The 27,774-nt window shown below is 43.4% G+C and overlaps 2 protein-coding genes across 2 annotated transcripts; both read right to left on the reverse strand.

The window, feature by feature from the left end:
- Positions 1 to 704: 704 nt before the first annotated feature.
- Positions 705 to 3,972, reverse strand: LOC116275911 (transient receptor potential cation channel subfamily M member 1-like). Its single transcript, XM_031668993.1, has 3 exons — positions 3,335 to 3,972; positions 1,726 to 1,746; positions 705 to 976 (listed from the first exon to the last, which is right to left on the reverse strand). Exons 1-3 carry the CDS (start codon positions 3,507 to 3,509, stop codon positions 705 to 707), a joined length of 468 nt encoding a protein of 155 aa, XP_031524853.1. The 5' UTR covers positions 3,510 to 3,972.
- A 45-nt stretch (positions 3,973 to 4,017) lies between these two features.
- LOC101000834 (transient receptor potential cation channel subfamily M member 1) lies at positions 4,018 to 25,977 on the reverse strand. The gene is made up of 12 exons (XM_031668883.1): positions 24,939 to 25,977; positions 23,954 to 24,127; positions 22,919 to 23,053; positions 21,449 to 21,499; positions 20,673 to 20,813; positions 19,783 to 19,812; positions 15,869 to 16,161; positions 13,443 to 13,671; positions 10,394 to 10,516; positions 10,063 to 10,194; positions 7,870 to 7,998; positions 4,018 to 5,262 (listed from the first exon to the last, which is right to left on the reverse strand). The coding sequence occupies exons 1-12, from the start codon at positions 24,966 to 24,968 to the stop codon at positions 4,954 to 4,956; spliced, it is 1,776 nt and encodes a 591-aa protein (XP_031524743.1). The 5' UTR covers positions 24,969 to 25,977; the 3' UTR covers positions 4,018 to 4,953.
- Between the last annotated feature and the right edge of the window lie 1,797 nt (positions 25,978 to 27,774).

Consider the following 27,774-nt stretch of genomic DNA (forward strand, 5'->3'; position numbering starts at 1 on the left):
TAATTAGTTAATGTACTTATTTGATTGAAGGTTCGTTATTTTGGACGTGGGGTAGGTACAATCTTTGTCTTATTTTAGCTTCCAACAGGAAGCAGTAAGTGCATGATTTCATTGTCTACCAATACTGGGACCTTAGGAAAGCCAGTTACCTTCCCTGACCTTAGTTTTCTCATCTCTCAAGCCGGAAGTTTGGACCAGGTTTTCTCCAATGCCCTGTTCAATTCTAAGATTGCATATTTCTGTGAAGGATTTTTCCCTCTATATTTTTCATCTTAGAAGCTAAAATTTTTTTCAATATTTATTGAGCATGGTCAACATACTCAACACAACATGCCAAACAGGCAGGTTTTATAAGAAACTTGATTTAATCCTTTAAGCCATTTTTTTTTCTTAGGCCATTTTATCTTCTATTCTATAAATGATCAGAAAAAAATGCTTTACCTAATATTACAGTAATTGTAACAGCTTATGAAACTAATATTGCCTTTTGCACCTCTACTGATGAATGAAAAGCATGACTTGATCAAATCTTCTGTACCCCAGGAGACTTTCATCTAAGAAAATATTTTCATTAGATTAAAATACACACTAAAGTGCTAAAATACTAACCAAGATTAAATTTAAATGTATTTAAGTGTCAACTCTTGATTTATGAATACATTAAGACTGATTAAGTTTGAACAAAGAGACTGCAAAAATTGGATCTACTTAAAAACCCTAAATAAATTATCTGCAAATATATTAGTATCTTGGGAGAGTTCTGAGATTAGTATCTTGGGAGAGTTCTGAGTAATAAATAATAAGCATGTGCTCATCGGCTGTGACACGTACTTGAACACAGCAATCAGCAGGTTCACCAGCAGGATGTTGGCGACCAGTAGGTAGCACGCCATGAGTGCTGGCGTGAGCCAGGCACCGGGGATACAGGGAGGAAGCCGCTTGCCCTCCTCATCATATAGGTTCTCACCACAAGGAGCTGAAAGAAAAAAATTGTTTTGTGCTTGCTTTTTACATATAATGAAAAGGATAAATATCTCTTACATATGTTTTTCAATACCTATTTCTTTTTTAATATGATTTTTTCTTATTTCATAAGCAATATTTTTCCATGGGAAAAAATAAACTCATACAAAGAAAAAGGTCAGAAACTCATATCTGCACTCAGAGATAGTCATTCTTTGTTATATTTCTAAACATTTTCCCATTTCTTTATTGTGGCTTTCAGATACAAAAGTCTTCATTTTTAAGCAGACAAATGTATCTTTATGTTTTTTCCCTTTATTGTTATCCATTTGAAAGTCATTGTGGCTTCTAATTATTTAACATTAGCTTATGTTGTCTTCTGGTTGTTTTCTTGGTTTCACTGATACATTAAATTTGAAAATATTTTTGTTATGTCGTATGGGTTAGGGATTCCCTCTACTTCCCAAATTGTTTAATCAACTGTTTTGGTGCCGTGTTTGAAAAATAATCTTTTCCCCCTCTGCTCATTTGAAATGCAACTTTTTATCACAGGGGGTCTATTTCTCCTCTAAAAAAATTAGGGTGATCCCAACAGTGAATATATGGTTCTCTTTACTTTTTACTGGCAATTTAAAAAGTACTAGCACCAAAAAACAAGAGAAGTATTTGAAAACAGTTTAAGACTACTAGTAATCAGCTAAGGAAAAGGTAATTAAGAAACACATTCCATAGACTAGAATAATCAATTCCATGTAAACTTACGATTAATTTCCATGGCGTAGACTACATAACAATTGGAAAGCAGGATTTTTGTTTTGTTTTGTTTTGACAGGAGGGGAGGAAAGAAAATAATATGATGGTTGAGAGAAAAGTAAAACAAGTGACTTAACAACATAATTGTTTTGCTGTGAAGAAATACAAATATTTTAAGCTTGGGAATTATTGATTCACACTTAGAAACAGTGATCTATTTAGAAGAATTACATACATTAATAATTCTAGAAAATATATATCATGGATATTTATTTTACCATATGTCATAAGCAAGAGCAAAAGCTCACTAGTTAAAAATACTGTGAAAAAGACATGTTACTGGCAGATGATCAGGTTAACCAATCACACATTCCCTATATTCCAACACAAACACCTCATAAGCACAAATAACTACAAAATTATTAGTTAAAAGATCAAGAATCAAAAACCTACATTTAATTATGTTACTGAGAATAGCACAGCCTAAAGTTTACCTGTTTATCTTCTCTCATAACCCAATTTAATGAAAAAAAAAAAAGTCCAACAATAAAAATACTACAGTTTATGCCTGGAATCCAGGGACTTTTAACATGTATGTATGTCTACCTAAACGAATATTCTTTTGAAACCAAATTAGATTTTTATGTTCTGGCTTACCAAGCTACTAACACACTTCAATAGTTGACTTTGCAATACTTGCAATAATGATATGGTCAGAATGACATTATAAAAGTTAGAAGCTACTGCATGAGCTGGTTATTGTCTAAACTAGAGGCAGTAGATATACACTGACAGCCCTACATTCTATATGAGAGGAAGATGATAGAAACTTTCTATTCCCAAAGAGCAGAACTCTGGAAGTAGCAACATGCTATTATAGCTGATGCTTTATGATAAATTACAACATGCAAATGAAAATGTTGGTCCTGAAATGGAAATGGGGCTAAAAGTGCCTCCTTCACTGGTGGAACATTTATTCAACTGTCCTGGTGAAATAGGTACAAGAACATTTGAGCTTTACATTCCTTCAATCCAGAAGACACCAGCTCAGCCTGCAGAGGAACTGGGCCTACATTCCCCAGAAATCTGTGCAGGATCATAGCCCATTTCCTCTACTAACATCCAGATTATTTTTGATAATACAAAATAGCACTCTAGTAGTGAAGATGAAATGGGTAGCTATGTGGAAAATGGGCTCTGATGACTTGAAGAAGAGGATGGTGGGACGTACCAGTTACTCTGCCCTGTTCACTAGTTCATTCTACTGGAAAACACTACCAGCCTTATCCTGGGGTGGGGAGATACTGGGTTGAAGAAAAACTAGGCTATTGGCATTAGAACTGCATTCATGTGACAGGATGTCCATCAGCTCCAGTTCAAGGGAAGTGAGACTCTTTTGGAATTCTAGTGAATTATTTTTAGAATAAAAGAAATGACTGATGTCTGAAAATCCATGTTCCATAATTTGTTCTTATTTCTTTGTAAAATAATTTGATGCCTATGGTGGAGTGACAAATATTTTTTATTTCCAAATTAATACATGCTCTTCCATTAATTTGGAACTGATCATCTGCCTCAGAAGCAGGGAAGAGAATCTTACTATGAATTCTACTCTTACGGTCTATCTGGTCTGCAAACACCTCTCCATAGATCATCCAGTAGGGCATGTAGAAGATGTTTCGGGCCAGTTTCCAAGAAGGCTTCTCCTCTGGATGCAGAATGGCTTGACGGGCTACTCCAAAACTCATGAGCACGACCAGCATGATGACCACAAAGTACAGCATGTCGATCATCTGAGTAAGGAGAACATTTGTCTCTCACTGTCTTGGCTCATGGGCCAAGTTCACCCTGGCTCATTATATTGCTCTCTCCAATTAAGCACTTCACGAATTCTTAATCAGGATGAAGAAAGCCTCTTTCCCTTCCTTCCTTCCCATCCCTAGGAAGGCTTTTTCCTACTCTGTGCAATGCTTTATGCCTAGAATGTCTTCTAGAACATTGCTAGCCTCATCGGCTCTTCATCCTTCTTGCTTCTCCTCTGTTATTGCCCATAAACACATGTACCTTAGTAACTAAAACTGCAAATGGAGAAAGGGAAGAATTATGAGAAAAGATGGGAGTTTGTAAGGGATACTAAGGAGTAAGAGGAGGAGATACCTAAGGAAATAAAACAATAATGAATTGAGAGTGTAGACCAACATTTATTCATTCACTACACAAGTGCTGAGTGGTTACAGTGAGCAATGCCCTGGTTACTGTGGATACTAAACTGGTATAATTCCTAATTTTGAACATCCCTTGTTCAAGATGGAGGCCCTTGCTGGAGTTTACTAAAGCATACATCCCTTAGCTCAAAACCACTTGCCCTTAAAGAATCCTTCCTAAAGGTAGGAGGCTTGCTTTCTTCTTGCACCAGTCCTAACACTGAGGCTCTTTTAGGTAATGTAAGGATGACCTGCTGGTTCATTTTCAGTTTCATATTCTCTGGCCTGTTCTGGAGTATAAGTCATCGTGGTCTAATCACATGAACTTCCTGTATTCATTCCAGGCCAGAGTGAATGAGCTGAAGATCATCTGGAGTACAGGTTGGGAATTGGCCTTGGGCTCCCTTTGTCTCTGGCTTCTACCATATGTTAGGAGGTTATAAATCAGGCAGTTTTTTGTGTTTTTTTTTTTTGGCCATATGTGCATTCTGAAGGGAATGTAGTCTCATAGAACATCAAATCCATGTCCCTGAAAATATGTTTCCAGCCATCAACAAGTAAATATTTTGAGACATCTATTTTGCTACTGAATTCCTATTGCATCAAAAATTGATGCTCTCTTATGTCCTGGGAAAGTGAATTAAGCTCTTATAAAAAAAGGAGGCTATTTTCTTTAATGTTGCTGTCAAAATAGGCTCATTAATAATAAATCAGAAGGAATAAAAAGCAAAAGTAATTAGTCATCCTACAGTTGAAATATGGTATGGAAGAAGGAAGACAGTATATATTGAGTACCTGATATATATTGAGAGATATATGTATACATATTGTGTGTGTATACACACTATATATGCATATATGTTATTTATATATACACAGTAGGCCCTCAATTCATGTTTTTCTATTGGATTTTATTAAGTTATCAATACGTAGGAGAACTGTGTATCTTAAAGCAAAGAATATTTCCTTTAAAAGGCCAACTGCAAAAGAAAAACCAAATGAAATTGAAGGAAGCCATGCCCAAGGCCTGTTCTTATGCCCTAACCACAGCCAAAGTCTCTCTGGATACCCACAGGATGCCATTACTAACCATCTTTCCAATCATCATCACGTATGGCCCCAGATACTTGTTGACACCAAAGATGTCCAGGACACGGATGTACCAGAAGATGATATCCACACAGTAGATCACCCGGCCATAGCCCATGTAGGGCTGGTTCTGTAGGCGAAGAATTGCTCCAATCATGAATGTGGAAATGGCCACGAGATCTGTGATGTTCCAGTACTCCTGAAGCCAAACTTTGATTTTCTGGCTGAGTTTGCCTGGTTCTGACATGAGGATCTGAAAACAAACCCCAGAGAACAATAAACTGAGATGCCGCATTAGAAGTCTTGTCTTAGAATATTGGAATGATAAGACTCGTGGAACATTCCAGGGCATGTTCTGGCCCCTTTCCTACTCAAAACCTCTAAACACTCTTCTTCTCAGGCAGAGAGAGATATCTAGAAAGGGAAATTCCATGGGATCCTCCCTATTCTTAGATTCAGCGTTTTACAAACTCAGGAAATGCCTTCTAAATTATGTCCTTCTGGCTGTAATTAAAGCAGCTGCATTTTGATTTCTTTTTTAATTATCTGGACACTTGCCTGTTACTCCACATTCCAGAGTCACACAGGACGAAAACTCTAGAGCACAGATGAGCCCCACGTGGCCCCACAGAGGGGCAGTCCACCCAGTGGAGATGGCAGAACGGGGCTAGGAAATGTTTTGATTTGGCAAAATTCCTTTGCAACTTAGACATGAGAAATTAGGGGAAAGTTAGACCAGGTTTTCCCCTACTTGAGATATTATCCTTTCAAAATCACTGCTGCTTAAGGGGAGACTTCCACAGAATAAAATGGAAGATATTTAGCAAGCAGCATGTGCAGGCGTATGCAGAGCCTTCCCAATGGCACAGCTGTCTGTGGTGCCGCACTGGGTGGAGGGTTGCCATGCCAGGTGGTACCCCTTCAGTTGCAGAGGTCTTGGGGATCTCTGTGGGTGGTTGGGGCAGGATGGGACAGTGGTTTTCTATCAGCCCACACAGAAGGGATTCACTAGTTTAACAACCCGTGCACACCAGCTGATGGCCGCCCTCTCTCTCCTATAACTGGGGGCAGGTTCCTGGAATAAAGAACAGTGTCTTGGTGTATGGTGGATCCTCAGCAAGGTCATGACAGCACAGTGATGGGAAAGCAGGCTGCTCAGGAAATCCCAGTTGCAGCACCTGCAGAATTTGAAGGAAGCCCCGCTAGAAAAGGAACAGTAGTAGAAGGTGGCATGTGTAATTTTGGATTCAGTGCTCTTTTGGTTTTTCAGGCTCTAGTCCGATGCCATCAGATTCCCTCTACCTGGACTAGGTTAATAATGTTTTTCAGTTCAGTGAAAGGGTCAACAGTTATCGCAAAGTAGTAGTATTGGTTGTGTATCAGTTGCAGAAAGGATATGAAATGGTGCTGTGGGCTTTTTCAGTTCAAGGTGCTTTTTTGCTTGGGTACATGCTTTCTCTTTATAAGCAAACTTAGTGAATTAAAACTTCTGAATGATGCTGGAAAGGAAAGTACCTGGCCCATCTTTCCTCTGCTGTCTGCAGAGATTGCCTTACTTACTGGGAGTTACATTTTCACTCGAGCCCTCTGGGATAACAAGAGTCGTTTGTGAGATGGTATCTGTTCTTTTTCAACACTGAGTTGAAAATCCTGTTCCCTCTGTTTGCAGCAAATGCTCTAGGCCCCTCCCATATCCCCTGGAGCTTCTCCCCAGGAGGGCTTGTCCACCCCACTTGCCGCAGGTGCTGCTGTTAGGCCCACACCTGCACCCTTCTGGGAGGCTTGCTCTTGGACACTTGGAGCCATGTCTCTGGTGGGTACCAATGACTAATTGAGGTGGGGCCCAAAGGTGAGACAGACGCCACAGTGTCCAGTTCACTCAGAGCCCCCTACAGGATTAGGCCAAGGACAGGGTCCACCCGAAGCCGCACCTCACTTAGCTCCTTTTCCTCCTCACTGGGAGCCCTCCCTTCATAAATCTCGTACACAAGAGTCCAGAGATAAAAGAGACGATATTTTTCCTGCAACTTTGGGCTTTGGACCACACTGTGCAAGTGTCCCTTGTATCTCTCGCTTCTGGTCCCAAAAAACTAAGCCAAAATTTGTACCCAGTTGTGGTAATTTGGTTTATCTCAAGTCTCCAGCAGCATTTACTGATGCTTTCGTATGCATTCAAACCTGTTTTCATTGTTAAATACCTTTATTTTGCCTCATGTTTGGATTTGCAAGTTCAAGTTCATTCAAGATGTATACATCTTAAATAAATGAATGGAATAAACTTGGAATTGTGAGTCCAAAAAAAGTCCCACAGCATGTGTAATTTGTTTTTCTGTGTTTGTTTTCGAGATGGACTCTCACTCTGTCTCTCAGGCTGGAGTGCAGTGGTGCCATCTCGGCTCATTGCAACCTCTGCCTCCCGGGTTCAAGTGATCCTCCCACCTCAGCCTCCTGAGTAGCCGAGATTACAGGCACCTGCCACACAACCGGCTAATTTTTGTATTTTTAGTTGAGATGGGGTTTCACCATGTTGGCCAGGCTGGTTTCGAATTACTGATCTCCAGTGATCCTCCCACCTCAGCCTCCCTAGTAGCTGGGATTGTAGGCATGCACCACCACACCTGGCTAATTTTTTTTATTTTTAGTGGAGGTGGTGTTTCACCATGTTGGACAGGCTGGTTTAGAATTCCTGACCTCAAGTAATCCACCTGCCTCAGCCTCCCAGAGTGCTAGGATTACAGGCATGAGCCACAGTGCCTGGCCCAACATGCACAATTTGCATGAAATGTTTTTTCAGTAAGGAGCCATATTTGCATTTGCAGTCAGCGGTTAGTGGGCTGGGGCAGGCCTTTGGAGTAGCCACCTCTCGTATCTTCTCTAACGCCAGGCTCACGATGTAGGAGATCACGATCCATTCCTGGAGGGAGGGCCAGCCGTCCATCCGCACCAGGATGACATAGTTAAACAGCAGCAGGTAGCCCAAGTATGATATCTGAAAGAAAGACAAGCTGTTAGCTGTGTTTGGGGGAATAACATTGCAATCAAATTTTGACACCCATTTTCTTTCAGGTTGACACATCTAAAAGAATCTTTGTTTCCAACTGGACTGACTTATTGAGAGGAAACGTTCCCTGCACCTCACCAGTGAAGACAGAAGACGTGGAGGCAGGACGGGAGGCATTTTATACTTCAGCATGGTATGGGCCCTGACTTTCCATTTTCTACAGGGAGACATATTTGTTGGTGCTGTCATCCTCACGGGGAAACTATGAAGTTGCAAACATTATGATAACGGGAAACTTAATAGTTTGCTGGAGTGTCTTCTACATTCCTGGAAATTGGAAAATGTTACTTACTCCTCCCTGCCTCACAAATTTCCTTCCTGATTCTTTCCACAACTGGGAAGTCAGATGAGAGGACATGCAGATGAGTTGCCCACCCAGACATGCGAGCTGACCCTAGGGTCCCCTCAGTTAGTGGTGGCATGTCCAGGATTTGCTGTGGCCGCAGCAGGGCCCCTATCTCTGTGGCAGGGAAAGAGGCAGAGCTGGAGGTGGGGGTGGGTGAGGCAAAAGCGGGGAGTTAAGGGGTTGGGGGAGGGCGTCTGAAGTGGATCACCTGTCCCCGGTGGTTCACCTGTCCCCGGTGGATCACCTGTCCCCGGTGGCTCACCATGACACCAAGAAAACTTCAGCTTCTGGGTCCCTCACTGGCACAGGCCCCTTTGGAAGGCTTGGGGGAGGGCTGCTAGAAGTTGAGTATTTGTAATTTGGCAGTTTTTTTTTTTCCAAGATCCCACCTCCCAATCCTATACATTTTACCAGGAGACAGGCAGGCCCCCCCCCCAGATCCACTACCGACTTCTCTAAGAAAGATTAGAGCCAGGTTCTCAGACTTTGGGCTGCATCCTAATCCCTGGGAAGCTGTGCAGTGTGTGATGACTCTACCCGATCCAGAGGGTCTGGGGCGAGGCCCAAGGCTGAGAAGTTTCGATGGCTTCCTGGCCCCATCCCTGGCAGCAGCCTCTATGGCTGGGCTCTCCTGTAGGCTGGGTGAACCTCAGGCCCTCAGATGGTTCTGACCAGAATTGATGGGCAGCAGTGACTTCGACTGTATCATCAATCATGGCTGCCACAAGGTTGGGTGTCCAGGCCCACAGCTGACCCTTGAGGTGGGCCCCCACACAGAGCTTTGCTCTACCCCCAGTCCACCCTCATTCATCCCCCAGACCATGGCCAGGGACCCAGCTCATGTCCCATGCCCTGTTCCCACCTCATCACCAGTGCAACCACGGCCCCGAGACCTGCCTGGCATGGGCTGCGGCTTGATGCTTGGGGTTTCATGAGGAGTCTCTTTCCTCCCGACTGACATGGTTGCACAAGCCACAGCATGCCTGGCCACCCCCGCTGGTACTTCCTGCAGCTCGGCCATTTCCCCCAGAGGCGCTCTGATCTGCCCTCCTGCCTCCTCTCCTCCTCTTGTTAGCAGAGAGCCACACTCTAGGAGCTGTGTAGACCCGGGCCTCAGAGGGGGATGGAGGATGGCTTGCCGGCCAAGCTGGTCAGTTTGGTGAGTGCTTCAGAACAAGAGGCCTGGATTTGTTTCCCTATTCCAAGAGTTTACTATCTGGATTTAGCCATGCCCTTGTAATGACCCCACCAATTTCATGAAAAATGCAATCTGTGAATTTGCTCTTTAACTCACTAGTCATCTCTGTTCATTTAAAAATAAAATTATAGTTCCCTAAGTTTGTATTGCTAAAGGCATCAAAAGAGTTCATTGTAAGCAAACAGCATGTGACTATTTTGCCTTATGAGATGGTGTATTTGGGACTAGGATGGCCATATATCAAGATATCACATATATCGATATATGACAGGATATCAAGATCCAGTGTTAGCCAGAGATCTCAATTAGTCCCAGTTTTGTTTTCATAATTCATTTTAATTCAGTGAATTTTTAGAAACTTTTTAAAACCCTTGAAATTTTTCTTGATTCCAACATATCAAAGCATTCAAAACATGCCGAATGTCAAATGTTTAAAAGAAGGCCTTACTGTGTAAAACCAGAACTTGACAATGGGCGCGTTATAAAATTCACAGATCTTTGTTCCGATGGGAATACTTCTCTGTTTTTTGTGCTCATTCTCCTCGTCCCCCTTTCTTGAGCCAGCATCTGCATTTGCATCCTGGAAAACAGAGCACAGCACATGACAGGCAGGTGGTTAAATGAGAAATGCAAGGCACTCCAGCACACAGGCACCATTAAAAAAACAATTCCAAAAATGCTCTTAACCAGTGAGATTTCTCAATCCATAGTACAAGAAATCTCAACAATTTTAAAAATGAGATCACACTGATACTCTTAGGGTCAAGTGTGTCACTGACCGTATTCTCCTCTTCCTTTTCTTTGCCATCCTCATTTTCCTTGGATGTTTGATACGAGAAATCATCATATGTGCGAAATTCCAAAAACAAGATGGTGGGGGGAAGAAGAATCCCCATGATAACCTAGGGACATAAATCGATTTTTTAAGCTGTGGCAATTCTAGAAAAATTTCCCAGCATAGTTTAAATTTTTAAATTATGACCTTCAACATTATTCAGTAACCTAGGAGCCCTGGAATGTTTGTCCCTGGTCTGATGTTCTGTAACATGTGCTTGGTACGTTGGTAGAATTGCAGGCAGTAAAAAAATTTAAGAACATACACTAAATTTTTTAAATGAATGGCAAGCAGCACTATTGGTGGTCCTAACTTTAAAAAGAAAAGTCCTGGCTAGCATGGTGGCTCACACCTGTAATCCCAGTACTTTGGGAGGCCAAGGTTGGTGGCTCATATGAGGCCAGGAGTTGAGACCAGCCTGGCCAACATAATGAAACCCCATCTCTACTAAAATACAAAAATTAACTGGGCATAGTGGTGCACGTCTGTAATACCAGCTAGTTGGGAGGCTGAGGCACAAGAATCACTTGAACCCAGGAGGCGGAACTTGCAATGAGCTGAGATTGTGCCACTGCACTCCAGCCTGGGTGACAGAGCAAGACTCTGTCTCAAAAAAAAAAAAAAAAAAGTCCTTACATGAAATTTCAAGGAAGGCAAATCTTTACATTAAAATATAATATAAATAAAATATAATACCTCTAGTAAAGTAGGCCAAAAGTATTTTATATAGAACTACCTTTGATATAAATGAGATTATGTGAACTAAGAGTTGCAAGGCTAATGTGACTCACAAAAGAAGGACTAACATGGGCTCAGCCTAGACAACAAAAGGATGCCCGGATGCCCAGGCTCATAGACAGAAAACATGCTTTTATTTATTTATTTGTTTATTTATTTTGAGACAAGGTCTTGCTTGGTTGCCTGGGTTGGAGTGCAGTGGCACAATCATGGCTAGCTGCATTCTCAATCTTCTGGGCTCAAGTGATTTTCCCATTTCAGTCTCCTGAGTAGCTGGGACTACAGGTGTACACCACCATACCTGGCTTTTTTTTTTTTGAGACAGAGTCTCGCTCTGTTGCCCAGACTGGAGTGTAGTGGCGCGATCTCGGCTCACTGCAAGCTCTGCCTCCTGGATTCACACCATTCTCCTGTCTCAGCCTCCCGAGTAGCTGGGACTACAGGTACCTGCCACCACACCCGGCTAATTTTTTGTATTTTTAGTAGAGATGGGGTTTCACTGTGTTAGCCAGGATGGTCTCGATCTCCTGACCTCATGATCTGCCCACCTCTGCCTCAGAAAATGCTGGGATTACAGGCGTGAGCCACCACGACCGGCCTACCTGGCTAATTAAAAAAAAATTTTTTTTTTTATAGAGATGGGGTTTCACTATGTTGCCCAGGCTAGCCCTGTACTCCTGGGCTCCAGTGATCCTCCTGCCTTGGCCTCCCAAAGTGTTTGGATTACAGGCGTGAGCCCCCACGCCCAGCTGCACTTCCCTTTTTGTCAGCGCTTTTCCACACTCTACCAATGGTTCAAGATCGTTTTAAACTTTAGTTTGAATCATAACTGAACTTTAACTTTTGTGTGCACTTCATTGTTTTTCCTGAAATGTATGAATTCGCCTTCTATTTTCTTGTTAAGGATTATAAACTGTTTTGCTTCCTTAACCTGTATTCCTGACACTTGGGGGCTTCTTAGTCATTCTGTCTATTTATCGGAGTTATTTCTATCCTCCTTGAGTACTTCCTTTTTGGATCCCACAACTCCTTGGCCTCTTTTAATCTGACCGCCTTTCTCTCGGTTGCACAGCTTTTGAATGGCAATTTATAAAACTTGGGGCCTGTTTCTTACACTCCACACCACGTTTTTTCATTGTAATTTTTACCTTTTTTTTTTTTTTTGCTTGGACTACCTGCTAAACTAATTCTTCTGAATGGGAGGTTGAAGGTGTATAGTTTGAGTCTTTGCCTGTCTTAAACAGATGTTCTTTTCTCATGCTTTTGAATAGTTGACCAACATTCCAGGCTCCAAATGCTTTCCCCTCAGAACTGTGAGGCCTTCCTCCACTGCTGCCTTCTGGGTTTCAGTATTATTGATGAAAAGTCTGATGCCAATTCGATGTTCATCCCCATGTAGGTGATCCACCTTAGTTTCCTCAAAACCTTGAAGAGCTCTTTATTCTTGGAATTCTGAAAACTGTTTATTAATATCCTAAGTTACGTATAACATCAGCTTAGCATATGATATAGAATTAGACAGACATAATGTTCATATTTCTAAGAAACAAAGTGCCGTCTATTTGTCAGAACCATACTACACAGTATAACTTGTACAGCCTTTTCTTTATCCTCATGGAGATCTCTAAAATAGATATAATACTGCCATTAGATCGCCAGGTTATCTGCAGATTAGAATCTCTTCTCAAGATAAGCTAGTAGTTAACAGCAGCAAACCCCAGAGCTAGGGTTTGATTGCAATATAATTTTTCCCCCACTATGTCTTTTTCAAACCCTTTCATAGCTTCGTATTTTCTCGTAATTTTCTCCCATGTCATGAAAACATCGCTAGTAAAATAATATACAATTTCAGAGTTATAAGGGAATCTAGAAATAGAGTTCCAGTCCCTGCTTTAATGGTGGGTAGATGACCCAACCAGGGTGCGTGTGCATGCTGAGTTATGGGGGAGGCTCCATTAGGAGACTCAGACTGTGGCGGGGGTTTGCGCAGCCTGGTGGGCTGGTCAGGCGGGGCTGTGGAGTTAGACCACCTGGGTATGGGTCCCGATCCCGTGCTGACCAGCTAAGATCAGGCATGTCATTTCGTCTTAAAGCTTCAGGTTCCTCATCTATAAGACAATGATTGTCATGACGTCTCCCTCAGGGGGTTGCTCAAAGGAATAAATGAAATAAGCCACAGAAAATGCTCAGCTCAGCCTGGCAGAGAGTCGCTTGTCACTGTCGCCCCGGCCCGCCTCGCAATGCGTTGCACGCACCTTCAGGCCGGGGTTCTTCCGCATCCGCAGCCTTCCCATCCACATGTCGGTCAGCAGCATCTGGCTGCAGGTGTGAGCGATGAAGTCCCGGTGTTTGGCTGCCACGGCCAGTTTGAGGCAGGTCGAGTTGCTCCAGTTTTTCAGCTCGTAGGTCAGGAGTTTCATGGCGATCTGCTCGTCGTGCTTATAGGACTGATCTAATAACTCCAAAGCAAGCTGGCCGAAGTCTCTGGGGGAAAAAAGAAGGGACCAGGGTGAAGCCACAGTGGCCACAAGCTCTTTCTTAGGCGTATCCACAAGGACTTACGGAGCCAAGGGACACAGAATCCTTCACTGGAGGGGCTTTGAGGTTCTCTGCAAGCAAGAAGCTCCAGGGATGTGTCCCCAAAGGGGGATGGCCAGGGACAGTGGCTGGGAGCTCAGTCAGGAGGGGGGCTGACTGCTTCTGCTGCAAGTGGAGCTGTAGGTTGAGACCACATCTGTCCCTCAGGCCCCAGGGACATGGAGATGAGAAGACAGAGTCCATTCCCTCAAGTTGTGCACAAATCAGGGAGGCAGACAGAAAAGACAGCAAAAGTGACTTCAAATGCAGCACTGTGGAGTTGGAGGCCACAGTAGTGGGGCTGCTGGTGGTGGTAGTTGGGGCAGGTGGACACTGGAAGGGGTCACAGGAGGGCTGGTGGGTGCCGGCTAGGTTCTTAGTTGATCTGGGTGCTGGTGGTGCTGGCATATCCCACCTGTGGACTGTCACCAGCTGGACATTTCAGATGCATGCCTTTCTCTGCACGTGTAACACTTCACCATCACAGTGACTACAGAGAAGCCAACATGCTCAGTGCTATGACAGAGATAAGGCATAGTTGTTATACGGCCCAGGTCAGAGGGCGCCTAATGACTGATGGGGGCAGTGATAGAAGTTGGGGGTCATGGAGAAGGTTGCACAAGCTGAATTTTGAGCATAAAGTTTACTGCCTTCCCCACATGACCCAGATTCAAATATTTGGCAATAACCATACACGTTTTGAGTTCCTTCAATTTTTTATAACAGAATGTGGTTAAGACACGGTCCCGAAGTGATCGCCCTCCTCTGCTTTTGTTTCTCCATTATAAAGAAGATTTTATTCCAGTAACGAGAAGGATGAGGAAGGCAGAATCACGTGTGGGAGAATGGCCTCCTCTGTCCCTGAAGAGGAATGCTATCAGCAGCACCTCTCAGCCCTCCTGCAGGCTGCAGAGTGACCACGTGTCACCATGTGGGGACTCTAGGAAGCAAAGGTTGGCATCAAAAAACCCATGGGGTAGGTGGACACGGCCCCATTATTAGGGAGTCTTGAATTTCTGACGTTTAGAAATCAGCTAGTAATTTTAGAAATCATCGAGTCCAAAATAAAAGCGGTGAACTTCAGAAAACAAAGGTGTTAGATGTTGGCCACGCTGCCTGTGCTCTCCTCAAGTTTAGGTCCCTGTAAAGTTGTGCTGGGACCTCTGGTTTCCAGTGTGGCATGGAAGGAACTTGGAAGTCGCCAGTCCATCCTAACAAGTAACAAACTAAACAAGCCGAACATTGAATCTTTTCAGCTCCACCAGAGAAGGGAGGACATAGGGCAAACTGCTGTCCCCCAAATTGGAGAGACAGGCGGATACCAAAAACCACAACTTACTGGAGTAGAAACCTCTGCAGGAACCAGTGCAGAGTTAGGAAAATGTGAACTGTGATTGAGGAATTGCTGGAGGCTCAGTGAGGAAAGTCTGTGAGTAAAAAATTCCAGGGGGACCCAGTCATGCGGGGGACGCCCATGCTTTTGTGACCTCTATCTCAGGAGCTTAACCAGGTTCTCACAGTGAATATAGGAGAAAAATCCCCTTCTCCTTCCAGCAGGGGAAAAGAAACCATTTTGAAATTACCAGAACAGTCTCTTAATAGTCTGCCATGAGGAGAACTGATTTTGCCAGAGCCTCACCTGCTGGTTTGATCAGAGCCTGACTGACCCAGGGGAAGCACGCCCAACTCCAGCCCCCTCTAGCCATCCTGTCCCACCTAAGCACCTAAGCACGGAGGAAAATCAGAAACACCTGTGAAGGTCCCAGTCCAGGGCACAGGCTCATTAACGTTGTATTCCTTGTTAGTGTGTGTTTCCTTATGGAAATTAATTTCATCATCTTTGCTTTAAAATTGTGTTTCAAGGAAAGGAAGAAAATTGTGTTTCAATTTTGATGCAAAGAGAAGGCAGTACATGAAAACAATGACAGTCCAAAAACACCTCCGAGAGACAGAAAGAAAAATGCCAATATGACAAAGTGATTTGTGAACAAGCTTTAACCACCATTGTCCTTAAGTGAGAAGTACATTGGCCACCCCTCCCTGCAGAGACAAGTACTCAGGATGGTCGTCTCTCCTGGCCTTTAAATCCCCACTAGACACTAACTTGGAATTGTTATCCAAGTCCTGGGAGATGTCATCCACCAGATCACTCTCGGAGGACTCGTGGGCCATGGCCTTGTAGAGCTTGCAGGCCACCAGGGCCTTGGCCATGCTCTCCTCCCCTCGCTGCCAGAGGAACACCGCCATTTTCTGGCGTTTCATCAGCACGGCCCACACCATCAGCTCGTGGAAGGGGTACTGGAACCGACTCACGGCAGGGTCATCCACATCGATGTCGATCTCTTCCTCCTTTTTCTTTTTTTTCTTTTTCTTCCCTTTAGCTGGAGGCTCATCATCCTGAGGGGAGAAACATGGATTTCATGGTTTTGCCAGAAAAGTATGCAACAAAGAGTTCCAGAACTCCTGGCGAAAGGGAAACCTTCCTGTCAGAATAACAAAGAGACTTCTGAAGTACATCTTACATTTCCACTCCGCATATGAATTCTTTTGAAAAGATGCACAAGTTTATTATGATAAGTAAACTGTCTAAAACCAAATGAACTGAGAAGGCATACTACTGGCACCCCTGGGTCAGCAGTTTTACTTAGAAGCCTTTAACTGAGGAGATCCTGCAAAACTAAAACAAACAAGCACAACGTCCCCCCAAAACTAAACACAAATAACATCGTGGAAGAGGGAAGGTCCACAGTTTGTTTCCTCAGGGAAGTCTTCCAATGTAGCAAAAATAACACTTGTTTGCCAGACGTAGCTGAACCAGAAATTAATAGGAAACATGCAAAAGGGGCTAGAGAAAAAAAATGTTTTAGGTTTCCCTCCAGTGTTTTAAGAAAGCAAATATTCCACTTTGAATGAGCACTGTCCTTTTCCCCTTATGGTGCAAAAGGGAAGGCCAACACTTCCCATTTCCTAAAGGGGTTGTGATAACTGTTCTGCAAATGGATCAGGATTCATGAGAAAGGCAGATCGTGGTTGGGAAAACTGGCATGAAATATGTGGGGCTCAGACTATTCCAGGCTAATACTTTAGTATTCAATGGAATCACAGAAACAGATGTTTGTTCTTTTGCAAACAGCGTTCCCATCAATTATCTTCTTTTATTCTTACAAGGACTGAGAGGTTGTGAATTCCTTCCATTCCCTCAGATTAGGAAGTTGTGGCTCCGTCTGAATAACTCAGCCACATTCACACAGTTGGAGTGGTCTGGAGCGTGGGGGGTTATGGGGGCCACCTGGCTCTCCAATTCCTATCTCAAGTTGGTCACGACTGACCCAGTTTTTATAATATCATAACGAGCTGTGATAACATTTTTGTGGAAACTATAGTATCTTAACTCCAATTTAAATATCTTTATTCTAATTTTCTAATTTTGTCACAGTGAAGCTACAGTCGCCGTGATATAGGAAAGGTTGGTCTACACGGGTTAAAAATGGACAGTGTGGAAATGTTAAGATAAACATAGATTTATTTTCAAGAATATATAAGATAAAATAGAAATTAACTAATGACTAATGAAATGTTATAAAACAGAAGTCCTTTTAAGCCTACCTTTCAATAACATATAATATTATTAAAATATTAATTGCACGTAAATTCTCTTTAAAAACTGCCAGAGAGAGAATATGAGAAACAAAGAGTTAATTTTCCTAAAATGCAAAGGCCTTCCACAAATCAATGAGGAAAAGGGAAAGAAATCAATAAAATAACAAAGGATCTGAACTGGGAGTATAAGAAGAAATTGACATATTACAATCATAGTAAATAAGTAACAAACACACCTTACTTAGAAATGAATTTGAAAAAAAAATTACACGGAATTTCTATACAAGGAATAAAATTTGAAATTAATTATAGTAGTATAACAACAATAAAAGTCTGTATCTGGGAAATTTGAAATACACTTCTAAATAACTCTTGGATTGAAAAGGAAATAATTAATGCCTTAGAAAAAATGACAATGAAAGTTCTGCTTATCCAAACCTGTAGAATATCATGAAACAATGCTCAGAACAATTTATACCTTTAATGCATTTATAGGAATACAGATGGAAAATGAGTGAATTTTCCTTTCAAACTGAGTTAGCAGAAACAAACAATAACAGTAGGGGAAGTATATGGAAGAAATGAATACAAATAAAAGCAGACATTAATAAAATAGAAACAGAAAAAGAAAGTTGCTTGATAAAGCAAAAATACCAATAAAATAAGTAGCAAAGAAAGCTTAAGAAAAAAAGAGAGGAGATATAAATTTTGTTAAAAAATGGCACAAGAGGCTGGGCAGGTGGCTGTTGCCTGTAATCCCAGTACTTTGGGAGGCCAAGATGGGTGGATCACCTGAGATCAGGAGTTTGAGACCAGCCTGACCAATATGGTGAAGCCCCATCTCTACTAAAAATACAAAAATTATCCTGGTGTGGTGGCATGCACCTGCAGTCCCAGCTACTCGGGAGGCTGAGACAGGAGAAGTGCTTGAACCCGGGAGGCTAAGGTTGCTTGAACCCGGGAGGTTAATGAGCCAAGATTGTGCCATTCCACTCCAGCCTGGGTAACAGAGTGAGACCCCCTACTCAAAAAAAAAAATTGGCACAAGAAATGACACATAACTGAAGATACTGAGGAGACTGAAAAAAACTAGAATACTATGTAAAAGTTTATTCCAGGGAACTTGAAAGTCTAGATGAAATAAATCATTTTAGGAAACTATAAATGACCAAAATTGACTCTAGAAAATAAAAAGTCTGAATGCACTTATATGTATAATAGCTATTATGAAGTAGTGAAAGACACACTTCTAAGAAATAGGACTGGACCCGGAAATTTTACAGGTGAGTCCACCAAACCTTCATGGAACAAATAAACCCTGACATGGAGAGTCTGAGAGAACAGAAGACCACAGAAAGCTCATAACCCTTCCAGGAGCACCGTGTTAAAGCTCAGTCTTACCTGTCAACACAGAATGAAAACCGTCTACACTGAATCCATGAAGAATCGGGATGCGATTTAGCTCATAAATTTATTTGAAAAGAATGTTTCCAAGAGTCAATCCTAATATTCCACAATATGGCATTTCTTCCATTCATTTAAATATTTTTAGGTCTGGGACATTGTTCTTAAGGTTGCTAGTAAAGGTAATTTCTGGTACTTTTGTCCTATTGTGAGGGAACTTTAGTTGATTTTCCTGGATTTTCTAACTCCCCCCAAATGTTTTTGCTGATAATAATTTCTCCCTTTCTTGGGTATTCTTTTTTTAGCATTTATTTTTCCTTGTTCAATTTCCAGAACACTTTTGGAGACCAGTGGGGATAATGATGCTGACAATATTGGGCATGCTTGTCTTGTCCTTGATTTTCATGGACATGACTTCAGGGCTGCACTGCTCATTATACATTTCCCTTGCTCTAAGATATACATGTATTTTAATCATACCAAGAAAGCATTTTATCATTCTGTTGTGAGAAAACTATATATTTTTTAACTAAGTAAGGAGTATGTTTTACATGTGTTTCACATTCATCAGCACCTACTGAGAAATGGTCATGTCATACTTTTCTTCTGTGACTTATCGATATGATGCAATATATTAAAGACCAGCATTGCATTATATTTGCATTCTTGGAGGACTCTAATTGCTTGTTTAGGACTTTGAAAATAGTGTATTGAATTCTATTTGGTGTTATTTACGGTTTTTTACATATATACGTGGTGTTATTCTGTAGTTTTTTTTTTGTTTGTTTGCTTAATCTTTGCTTTTGAAACTGTGGTTTTGTTAGTTCTAGAAATGAATTGTGCAGCTTTTACCCCCATTAAAGAAAATGTATATATGGTCCTTTTATATAATTTGACTAAGACATCTAGGTAAATTTTGGTGAGTAGTATCATATATTTGCAAATACAGAACTTAAAGGGCTATGTCTATTTGACCAAGATATTACAAAACTTTTGAAAACAAATTCTACTTACTTCCATTCCCAGAAGTTTAAGAGCTTTAGGCTGCATGGTGAAAGAGGAAGAAAAAAAGTCAATTTACTCAGATAACTAATGTTAGTAGTACATTAGCAGTATTGTTGCTAGTGGACATAGGAATTGATTAAAAAGCACTTTGTATCATTAACAATTAATGATAATGTCCAAGGAAAAGAAGTGCTTTAATATGGAAACTCTTCTTCTATCTGCAGAAGTTAATTGAGAAGAAAGCTCAGCAGACACATGGCCCTTATTCCAGGTAGAAGCAGAGAAGTTCCCTAACAGACATGCAAAGAGCTGTGGGGCTGTAAGGGGGGCGTGAAGAGAGGGCATCATGAAAGATCGGACATTTGAGTAGAACTTTTGATAAGGGTGGGAAAGGCACTGATAGCGGGGAAAGATGTGGCAGGCACATGTCTTTGATTTGATCACAGGATTGGATTTTGGTGCAGGTACATGGTCTCCCATGTGGGTGAGGGCAGCTGGCGGAGGGCCTTGGTTACTGTGATAATGAGTTTGGCTACAATTCTCCAGGCAGTGAGGAGCTCTGGGAGGTTTGAAGCAGGGAATGCAGGCATGTCCCTTCCTTTGGAAGATTATGGCAGGCACAGTGGTGGGATGGTAGAATAGGCTGGAGCGGGCAGACAGGAGGAAGTCTGCTGTGGACAGAGAAGGAGGGCAGATGCACTGGGTGGGCAGGGCGGCCCGTGCTCAAGGCAGCTGGGGAATGCTGTGACTCAGGCCTGAGAGCCCTGTAGGAGGCAGGACCACTGTGCCGGGGACAGGGTGAAGGGCTTGCCTCTGAACCGGCCAAGTTGCTGAAAAGCAAGCAAGGAATCAGATGGCACTCGCAAACCACAGAACACTACACAAACACGGAGTTCTACCCTTTTTGGTCCAAACAAGTTGTTGTAAAGAGTCCGAAAGTTTTTCCGGGTGTAGTTGCAGCGGTAGGCTCCTCCCATGAGGTACTCCAGCACGAGTCCAATGTCTATGAGGCTGATGTGGTAATCCGGTGGAAGGTTGCTCTGTAAGAGAAATCTGGTCTCAGGCCCTGTGAGGATGCGTTCACAGTGTGGACTTCATCACACGTCTCGGGGGTAAGTGGCCATCCTGGCCCCCACTTGGGAGTTCATGTAATAGGTGGGTGGGTGGGGGATTAAATAATATTCAGGCTGGGGAAAGCCTCTATCCCTTGATAGCAAGGTGGCAGAAAGGGCCAAGAACAGCGGCTGCAATCAACAGGATACAGAATGACTTGAGGAACCTCCTGCCGGTGCTTCTGGAAAGAACCACAGGCAGTGGGTGAGAGATCTCAAAAGAGGGACAGAACGAAAGGCTGCATGGACAGTCAGCGGTGCTCAGGTCAGCGGCCGGCTACCCCCTTCCCCACCCCACCCAGTGGTTGCCCTGGCCTTGCGCTGGCATCAACTTGTAATCCAGCTGTCACTGAGAGTGTCCCTACCATGGATTCGGATGAACGTGCAACTTAAAAAAGATTATCCTTTGCTTTCTTAGTTTTAAATAGACTCTTTATGAAAGAAGGAATTCAATATCTCCTGTGCCTGAAATAATAATACATTTTGAAAATTTAAAACTTGCTCTTAAGAAATCTTTTTGTGAAAGATGCCAATAGGTAAGAATTATGAAACAGTAGACTGACCTTTTTCACATCCCTCACCAGCAGATGAAGTGTGTTTGGTGGACCCAGTCTCTGAAAGAGAAGCATTCATGTGTGTGAAATATTTTTCTTGACCAGGTGCAGTGGCTCACGCCTGTAGTCCCAGCACTTTGGGAGGCCAAGGCGGGCGGATCACTTGAGGTCACGAGTTTGAGACCAGCCTGGCCAACATGGTGAAACCCCATCTCCACTAAAAATACAAAAATTAGCTGGGCGTGGCACCTGTAACCCCAGCTACTAGGGAGGCTGAGGTGGGAGGATCACTTGAACTCGGGAGGCAGAGGTTGCAGTGAGCTAAGATTGCACCACTATACTCCAGCCTAGGTGATAGAGTGAGACCTCATCTAAGAATAAATAAATAAATAAATACGTTTTTTTTCTTGAACTCTTCGAGTAAAATCCTGCCCTACTCTATATAATTAATGAAATGTGAGAGCTGGAGTGTAACCCACACCAGCCTTTTTCTTTTACAAAACAGAACTGGTCATGGTTAAAAAGTATCCAACACATTTCAAAAGTTGTGAAATATTTTCTGTTGCATTTTTTTAAAGAGCATCTTAAGGTACACAACATAGTGTTAATAATTCACCAAGTTGGCCAGGATCAGTGGCTCACACTTATTATCCCAGCACTTTGGGAGGCTGAGGGAGGTGGATCACTTGAGGCTAGGAGTTCGAGACCAACCTGGGCAACATGTTGAAACCCTGTCTCTACAAAAATTACAAAAATTAGCTGGGTGTGGTGGTGTGCACCTGTAGTCCCAGATACTCAGGAGGCTGGGGTGGGAGGATGGCTTGAGCCTAGGAGGTTGAGGCTGCAGTGAGCTGAGATCATATCACTGCACCCCAGCCTGGGAAACAACAGAGACCCTGTCTCAGAACAAAAAAAAAAAAAAAAAAAAGAAAATCGCCAAGGTTTAGCAAGAAGCTGCTGAGGACCATTTCTGCTACTTAAAATCTTACAATAGGGAAGCAAACATAAATTCTCAAAACTGATATTGTAATAATATAAGCCAAGGGAATTTCACTCAAACCCTTCCAGCAGAGCTCCTGGGTGTGAAACTTAGCTCTATGTTTTGCCCCCAAAACCTCATCAAATGCAAGGGTCCCAAGGAACAATTGACTTCACACCCTTGGTGACATTTCACTCTGCTAATGGCTTGGGGAGCTAGATTCCCTCTTTGTAGCAACAAGTACTCAGACACCAGCCTCAAATGCGGGACAAGAGTTAATACTGCCCGAGAAAGGAGTGACTGTCGAGGCATGGCAGGAGGTGGTGAGAATGTGAACACAGGCTGTGGCCAGCAGCAGGTGAGAAGTAGCCGCCTGACATTAAATATGGACCTCCCAGATGAAGGAGGTCAGATTAGCACATTTATGCACAACATGCACCAGTGACAAACACATTCGGGTGGCTGCCTCCCCCTTCCCTCCCTTTTTCTAGAGCACTCACTGTGTTATACAGCTCCTCCAGCCTCGGAATGGTCAGAAAGTGTTGCATGTTCACTCCGTTTTCAATCAGGAGCTTCACAAAGTCGACACGATCTAAGACTAAAGCATCCAGCATTGCTTGCTCCAAAGCATTCACCTGCAGGGACCAAGGGCCAGGAGCCCGTGAGTGGCCTCTCAGAGACACTGGGGAGAGGGGCGACTAGAAACACAGAGGAAAGGGTATTCCGAACCCCAGATCCCAGAGCACTCCAACATGGTATTCTTTGCTCTTTATCTTGGGTAAACACTCCCCATCTCCCCTCTCCTTTCTTCTCAGTTTGGCCTCTACATGTTCCATCCATGTTTGTAAATTATTTTTTCCTTCTAAAAATAAATTGAAGAGGATTGAAAATCTCAGCCCTCCCGGCATCGGCCTGCCCAGTCTCCACCATTTGTTTCCTTAACTGAGAAGTTCTGCCAGGGGGAGCTACGTAGGCAGGCAGCATGACCAGGGTGCCGTGCGGGTGAGTGGCTGTGACGAGGGCAGGCACACGTCACCACAGAGGTCTGGTCCCCTGTCTTGCCTGTGTCCTGGTGGCAGCAAGACAAAGAACTGCCATGCAATGTGTGACTCCAGCCTCCCCACCCAAACTGCTGTTACCCCACACACCCAATCATGGGCTCTGTCTGTCAAAAAAGGGCTTTTTGCATGAATTGCATTTATTTGATGACAACTGATTTGTTTGCTGTATATTCATGCATCAAGCATTGGCATGTCTGCCAGGCAGAGAACCACTGGTGAGCAGGGTGACTCAGGGCCCCTCTCTGGGTGGCATCATTCTCCCCAAAGCAGGAACATTTGGTGTTTTGGACAATTGACAGGATCATCTCAGTGAATGTGCTGTTGTAGTTTGAAATGCTGACACTACCCAGTCAAGCCTTTACCCATCCCTCCCGTGATCAGGGCCTTGGGTGGGGCTGAAGCAAGGGCAAGAACCATCGCTTCCCCTGGGGAAGCATGAGGCCAAGCTCGTGATCTCTGTGACCTTCCACATACCCAGTTCAGCAGCTCTATCTTCCGGGGATCAGTTTCTTCCTCCGCTTCCTCTTTCACTTTCCCTTTCTTCTTGCCTTTCCCTTTTCCTCTTCCTCCCTTGGTGGTGGCCGTGGCTGGCTTCTTCTCCTTCTCTGTGGCTTTGCTGTCCGTCGGGGGTGCCAGGCTTCCCAGGGGCTGCAGTCCACAGCAATCAGAGTTGGGAAAAGGTATTAAGGCTCTCTCTTGTCCCCAGACCAGCTCATTGACCCTCCCACCTCTGTATGTGTACAAATACACACATATGCTCATATGCATACAATGCTCATATGCACACCACACATGCTCATATGCATACAATGTATATGTACACACCCACACAGGGCACACATACGCCCACACATATGTACAGGTGCACACGGACTCCATCCCACACACCTACACACTCAGTCATCGCAGGCCTGGCTGTCTGAAGAAGGCACTGATACAGTGAACCACTGTTACACGTGTGCACAAACACACACTTGATGCAGCAGCTTTGCATACTTAAAGCGGCTGACATTTTGATTGACGGGTGCTTTTGCATGAAGGAAAGGGTGCTGAGAGTTCAAAGGCACCAAAGAGATGTGTTCACAGTCATTTAATGATGTGAAAAAGTGATTGTGAAGGGGGTATGAGACCATGGATAGAACGGAGGATGCCTGCCTGGATATAAACATTAACTGGAGCTTATCGGTGGGTAAAGCAGCTCTCCGCATGTCACTGAAATGCATGCAATGTGGTGACAGACTCATTCTTCAAGGGGAGTGTGTTCTACTCCAGAGAACAGGAGGGAGAGCAGAAGTAGGCCTGGCCCCGTGGCCTGATCTCCTGGTAGGGTGGAGAACGTGGGAGTGTGTCCTGGTGCAGACACAGAGCCAGCACCTAAACAACCGGACCCTCCAGCTGGCGTCCTCTCTTGCCAGAACTACCCGCTCCTCCCACCAAACGCTCCTGGTGGGTTGCCTACCTGAGGAGCCTCCATTTCCTCTCTTCCCATCTCTCCTGCACGCACCCCTGCTGCTTCTTCCCTGTCTGTCCTGGGCTCTGGGTTTGGTTGCTGAGAACTGTGCTGGTACCTGCCTCATGGGCATTTCATGCTGGATTCTCAGCACATCTGACTCCACTGCCTGCTTCCTCCTAGAGTCTCTTCCCTTGGCTTCTTGGGCATCACAAGCTCCCAGCTTTCCTCTTCTCTGTCTGGCCACTGCTTCTCAGTGCAGCTTTAAATGTCAAGGTTCCTCTGGGCTCTGTCCTCAGCCTCCTTCCTTTCCATTCTGCTCTCTTCCTTGACGATCTCACTGATGCACACACCACCAGTCACCACTGACTGGTACACAACTTCTCCTTCCTGGCTGCGGTCCACCTCTCTCCCCAGAGCTCCTGTTGCCTGCTCAGCATCCTGCTTGCATGTCTCAAAGACATCCAACTCCTTACGTCCCAAACCACACTCAGGACCTCCCTTACAACTCAGTCCTCTTCCAGGGTCCCTTATCTCAGGGAAATGGCACCACAGCGTGCCAGTTGTGCAAACCAGACAACTGGGAAGCACTGTGACATCTCAGTCCCTCCAGTGCCCTCAATGATTCATCCACCCCGTGTGCAGCCATGTTTAATGCTAAATTTTGCTTAATTCTATCTGATTCTTGCCTTCTTCTCTGCCTCTGCTCTAGTCCAAGGCACCCTCTTTCACCTGAATTATTTCAAAGGCCTATTAACAGGACTCTGCACACTTGCCATGGCACCCACCCAATGCATTTTCCACAGTAAGTCCACAGTGACCTTTAAATGTAAAAATGGAACCAAGTAACTCTCCTGCTTAAAACCCTTAAGTAGGGCTGAGGCAGAGGTTATGTCCGGGGAGGTGTGTGTTTATATAGTTCCTGGTCAATATACAAACACAGATGAAAAAGTGTCTGGGCTGACTCCTCACGCCAATAAAACCATTATGGCCCTGAGTGACAGAGTGACACCACATCCAACAAACGGTGCTGGGAAAACTGGATATCCACATGCGAAAGACTGGAGTTGGACCCTTACCTTACACCATATACAAATATTAACTCAAAATGGATCAAAGACCTGAACATAAAATCGAAAACTACTAATATAAAATGCGGCTGGGCATGGTAGTTCATGTCTGTAATTCCAGCGCTTTGGGAGGCCGAGGGGGATAGATCACCTGAGGCCAGAAATTTGAGACCAGCCTGGCCAACATGGCGAAACCCTGTCTACCAAAAATCGAACAATTAGCTGGATGTGGTGGCGGGTGCCTGTAATCCCAGCTACTTGGGAGGCTGAGACAGGAGAATTGTTTGAACCTGGGAGGCAGAGGTTGCAGTGGGTGAGATTGTGCCATTGCACTCCAGCCTGAATGACAAGAGTGAAACTCAGTTTCAAAAAATAATTAATTAAATTAAAATGCTTAGAAGAAAACATAGGGCAAAAGTATCACTATATTGGATTTGGGAATTCAGTTCTTGAATATGACACCAAAGGTACAGGCACAAATGGAAAAATTATTAATAACAAATCTGATAGACTTCATGAAAATTTAAAAGTTTTATGCAGCAGAAGATACCATTAAAAGAGGAAAGGCAGCCACAGAATAGGAGAATATATTTGCACATCATATATATGATAAGGGGTTCATATCCAGAATATATAGAGAACTCCTAAAATTCAACAACAAGAAAACTCACCCTGATTCAAAAATAGGCAAGAGACTTGAATAGACATTTCTGCAAAGAAGACGCATAAATGGGCAATAAACACACACAAAAGTGCCCAATATCACTAACCATTAGGGAAATACAAATCAAAACCATCTGGGATACTACCTCCCACCCATTAAGATGGCTATTATATTTTTCTTTTTTTTTTTTTTTGAGACAGAGTCTGTCTCTTGTTGCCCAGGCTGGAGTGCAGTGGCACAATCTTGGCTCACTGCAACCTCTGCCTTCTGGGTTCAAGTGATTCTCCTGCCTCAGCCTGCTGAGTAGCTGGGACTACAAGTGTGCACCACCACTCCCGGCTAATTTTTCTTTTTTTGTATTTTTAGTAGAGAAGGAGTTTCCCCATGTTGGCCAGGCTGGTCTCCAACTCCTGACCTCAGGTGATCCATCTGCCTCGGCCTCCCAAAGTGCTGGGATTAGAGGTATGAGCCACCATGCCTAGCCAAGTTGGCTATTATCTAGACAACAGAAAATGACAAATGTTTGTGAAAATGTGGACCAAGTAGAACCCCGTGCACTGTGGGTAGAAATGTAAAATGGTGCAACTGCTATGGGAGGAGTTTGGTGATTCCTCAAAAATTAAAAATAGAATTACTGTGTGACCCAGTGATTTCACTTCTTGGCATATACTCAAAAGAACTGAAAGCAAGTCTCGAAGAAGAATTTGTACACCTACATACATAGCAGCATTATTCTAAAACATGGGAGCAACCCAAGTGTCCACTGATGGATGCTTGGATAAGCAAAATGTGGTCTATCCATACAATGGAATATTATTCAGCCTTAAAAGGAGGGAAATTCTGACACATGCTGCAACACAGATGAACTTTGAGACATTGTTCTGAGTGAAACGAGCCAGTCACAAAAGGACAAATACTATATGATTCCACTTATAGGAGGTACTGACAGTAGTCATATTCATGACAACAGAAAGTAGAATGGTGGCTGCCAGTAGTCATAGGGGAGGGCAAGATGGGGAATTATTGTTTGATGGGCATAGAGTATCAATTTTGCAAGAAAAAAAAGCTCTTGAGATGAATGTTGCTAAGGATTTTCCTTCAAAAATTGTTA

This window comes from Papio anubis, chromosome 7 (assembly GCF_008728515.1).
Source record: "Papio anubis isolate 15944 chromosome 7, Panubis1.0, whole genome shotgun sequence".
NCBI lineage: Eukaryota > Metazoa > Chordata > Mammalia > Primates > Cercopithecidae > Papio > Papio anubis.